The sequence below is a fragment of the Micromesistius poutassou genome (assembly GCF_964030765.1).
Source record: "Micromesistius poutassou genome assembly, contig: SCAFFOLD_3965, whole genome shotgun sequence".
Classification (NCBI taxonomy): Eukaryota; Metazoa; Chordata; class Actinopteri; order Gadiformes; family Gadidae; genus Micromesistius; species Micromesistius poutassou.
The window spans coordinates 22,501-26,427 of record NW_028176912.1 but is presented as its reverse complement, the minus strand read 5'-3'; the positions used below and the strand labels follow the sequence as shown (position 1 = coordinate 26,427).

At 60.7% G+C, this 3,927-nt stretch overlaps 1 protein-coding gene across 1 annotated transcript in view; it reads right to left on the bottom strand.

Moving 5' to 3' along the window:
- Positions 1-66: 66 nt before the first annotated feature.
- The window catches only part of LOC311377479 (transducin-like enhancer protein 3-B), a gene marked incomplete at its 3' end in the record, with an annotated part of 17,433 nt that continues 13,572 nt past the window's right edge, over positions 67-3,927 (bottom strand). The window contains exons 10-15 of the mRNA XM_084491362.1: positions 3,512-3,519; positions 1,556-1,669; positions 1,369-1,419; positions 1,063-1,215; positions 435-567; positions 67-242 (exon numbers count right to left, since the gene is read on the bottom strand). Of these exons, the coding sequence (XP_084347488.1) occupies positions 67-242; positions 435-567; positions 1,063-1,215; positions 1,369-1,419; positions 1,556-1,669; positions 3,512-3,519 (635 nt within the window). The remainder of the gene's footprint in view (positions 243-434; positions 568-1,062; positions 1,216-1,368; positions 1,420-1,555; positions 1,670-3,511; positions 3,520-3,927) is intronic.

Genomic DNA, 3,927 nt, shown 5'->3' with positions numbered 1-3,927 from the left:
ATGGGACAACGCGGCGGGCGAGGGGACCGCTGGAGGGAGAGGGGGGCGGGGCGGGGCCGGCCGTACCATGGGCGAGCGGCCGTAGGCTGCCGCCGCCGCCGCACTCATCTGGGGCGAGATGTGCAGGCCGGCATAGACGCCCGGGCTGGTCAGCCCGCCGTTCATCTCGTGGTGACCCATCATGGCGAACGGGGTGGGGTAGGAGCCGGCGATGGAGAGGGGGGTCCGCAGGGCGGGGGCTGCTACAGAGACAGAGAGAGAGAAAGGGGGGAGAGAGAGAGAGAGAGAGAGAGAGAGAGAGAGAGAGAGAGCGAGAGAGAGAGGACACGATGAGCCTCGGCGAGTGACAAAGCCTGAGACAATAGAGAGGGGATGACAAACACTTTCTGGATCTCCACTGAAGTGGGGGGGGAGGATTTAGCAGCAGCACTCACCCAGCGCCTCCATGCCTTGGGGCTTGCCCAGGATGGGCCGGAGCCCGGGGGTGGAGCTGGTGCCAGGGGTGGGGGCGTCGTTGCGCGGGGTGGGGGTGTTGGACTTGAGGCCGGGAGTGGAGGATTTGTCGTTCTGTTGACAGGAGGAGACAGAGAGAGGGGGATTCACATTCCAGGAAGCGGGGCGCAGCACAGACTGACAATTTGAGAGCAAACTGAACGTAATCCACTCGGATCCCGACAGCTCCAACAGTCCCACGGAGGCACAGACTCCCATTTATTCCAAAACCTATTACAGCCACAATGGGAACGGAGCCGTCCTCATCCCCCCGCCGCTCGGGCCTTAATCTCCCATAGTGAGGCTGAGGGAATCGTTAAATACATTGAACTCTTAACGGAGGAGACCTGACTGATCCCGGTGCAGGACAACATTATCCCTGACATTTAGTCATGCACTTTAAGCCTCCTGACAGCCATTGCTAATCCACAGTAGAAAATGCCCCAGATTTATTTTTGCACAAATCTCTCTCCCTTATTTTTGGTATTATTATTTATTTCCCTTCTCCCTTTCTGCGTCCTCGACTGACAGCGCCGGGGGGGGGGGGGGGTGGGGGGGGCGGGGCCTTACGTGGCTGAGCTCCTTGGCCTTGGACGACGGCGTGCTCCCCGAGGACGCCACCGAGGCGGGGCTGTTGGGCGTGTCCTTCTTGGGGGGGCGGGGCTTGTCGATGCCGTTTTCCGGCGGCGAGTGGGCCGGGCTCGCCCGCGGGGTGGCTGGGTCCTGTCGGGGGGGGGGGGGGGGGGGACACAGATTGTATGAGTGAGTGTGTGTGTGTTGGTGTGTACCGTCCCGGCGGGGGGTCAGGGGTCCTGCCGATGGGGGGGGGGGGGGGGGGGGTGGGGGCGCAGGGAGAGGCGGCGTGCTGCTGCTCACCTCGTTGGACACGTCCACCACCAGGTCGTCGCTCTTCTCCCCGTCGCTGTCCTGTGGAGACACGAGGGAGGGAGGGAGGGAGGGAGGTGAGGCTCGAGGTGACCCTGCTCTGTTTGGGTCTGGAGGCACTCTTGAACCCCTGTCTGTGTGTGTGTCCCCCCGGTCCCCCCAAGGATCAAACACTCACGTAGCGGTCTTTCTCCTCCACCTTGCGCTTCTTGGAGTCCAGGCTGAAGTCCGAGGAGCTCCTGTGTTTCTCGCTGGCCGTGCGCAGGCTCTCCGACGGCGATATGGAGTTATTCTGGAACACAAAGACAACACCGTCTTGACTCTCGTCGTCATCCTCCTCCTCCTCTCCGCCACAAAGCAGTGGCATTCATCCGCATCCGCGCGGGGGGGGGGGGGGGGAGAGGAACGGGAATCACCCGGTACTACCGACATGTCCCATATTTGGCATTCCGGGAAAACGCTAAAAATATCACCCGTCGGAAACTTTGGGACGCCTCACACTCCACTTAGTCACTGGGCCCTCACAGTACCGTGCTGCCCACCCACCCACCCGGGGGCCGCTGCCGGCCCCCCCCCCCCCCCTCCTCCTCCAGCCCCTTGCACACAGAAGCCTGTCGCTGGCCACACAACAGAATCAGCCATTATCTGAACTCAAAGAGGGGGGCTTGTTTTCTGAGCCGGGCTCCCTCCTCCTCCTCATAACTGGACAACAAACAGCCTCACAGGGACCCGGCCAGTGTGCTGCTGGCCCAAACAGAGGGCCCTTTCTCTGCAGTCGGCCAGGCCGGGAGGGAGGGAGGGAGACGGGGGGGGCGGGTGAAAGAGGGAGAGGGAGCAACAAAAAGACAGACAAGAGAGACAGAGAGAGAGAGAGACCGGGAGAGAGAGAGAGAGAGAGAGAGAGGGGGCAGCAGACAGAGTGTGTGTGTTGTGGCCACTGATTGCCACGGTACGCCCGGGCACCATGTCAGTCCCGCTTGGCTTTTAAACCGCAGGCTTTGAGCGCCCAGATGAAGAAATAAAAAAAAAAAGGAGGGGGGCGGGGACTAGATCCTGCCAGTGAGGCATGGATGGGTGGCGGCGGGACACAGCGGTGCTTCTTCCCCGGAGCCGGGACAGCTCACTCTGGACCCCAGCAGAAGGGGGGGGGGGGGGGGTAGCAGTCATTCATAGCGGCCTGCCTGTAAATGGCCCCATTTCCCCTGGACTCCTTCCCCCGAATGACAATACGGGCCGACCCAGACCAGGTCAGCGTCTTCCCAGAGTGGCGGGGGCGGGGGCGGGGGGGGGTGGAGTTCCGCGGGGGGGCGGGGCGGAGCGGGGGGGCGGAGATGACGGACTAGATGTTTGGGCAGGGGGCCAGGGCCGGGCACAAAGGCTGACCTTTGAGGAGATGCTTAGTGTGAGTCATTAACCAAAGTCACCACTCCGCTATCAGATGACCTGGGGACGGCGAGGGCGCCGCGACAGAACAGCCCCGCTAATCGCCCCAGGAGTTCCATTTCTTCAGACATGACTGCGCCCATTCAGCCCCCGCCGGCCGCCGCCGCCGCCGCCAACGGAATCACTATCTCGCCGGGCCCATCGCAAGCCAGCGAGAGATTACGGCCGCTCAAATAAAATGCGGCAGCAGGTCCGGTCGGGGGCAGAATGAGGGGCGAAGGGGAGAGGACAACGAAAAACAACGAAGCCCAGCCTGCGTTCATAAATATTCAGCGTGGCGGCGGCGGTGGGGGGGGGGGTGCTGGGGGTGGTGGGGGGGTTGGGGCGGGGCGGTGGGCTGGTAAACACGGAGTAGAAAGGATCACGTAAATCCTTTAAGACGGGAATTTCAAGTCCTCCTTTAATTGTGATGAAATTACAACCCTTCTAATCTCCCCTGTGTGATACAAGTCATTTCCCTTTTTCCAGAATAAACGCACGAGGACTTGTGCCACAAAGACCATTTATCACAGCTCATTATAAGCCGCTTTTCAGTAGTGGAACGGATTGGAGTCTGATTTTTGCCCCCCAAAAAAAATATTACAAGATGAAGAAAATATAACACATAAGGGCATCGCCAAGGAGACAGAGAAAACAAAAGCAAAAACAACAACAAACAACAACAAACAACAGACAGACCAAAGCCACTTACCGTGCTCTCTGTGCCGCAGACGTCAGCGGGAGCCGGGGCGGTAATGAGGTATGGCCAGGTGGGGGAGAGGACACACAGGGAGGAGAACAGAGAGCGTTAGAACGCGGGCCAGCGTGTCACCAGCCTCTGAGCGAGAGGCGTTTGACTGGCTGCCCGTCAGCCACGCCGAGCAGCCAGGACGCGGCCGTCGGATCCCAGGGGCCCCCAGAGCCCCCTCGGACACATGGAGAACCAACTGTTGCCACGCGGGGGGGGGGGGGGGGGGGGGGGTGGGGGTTAGCCTTCATTCACCGCAATGAGAGTCGCAGCCCCTCTTCATGTACACTCGAGAGCCGCACCCCCCCTGCTTCTAGACTTTAAAAACTTTGAACTTGCGCGTTTTGTTTAAAAGTAAATGAAGTGGGGAGTGATATGTG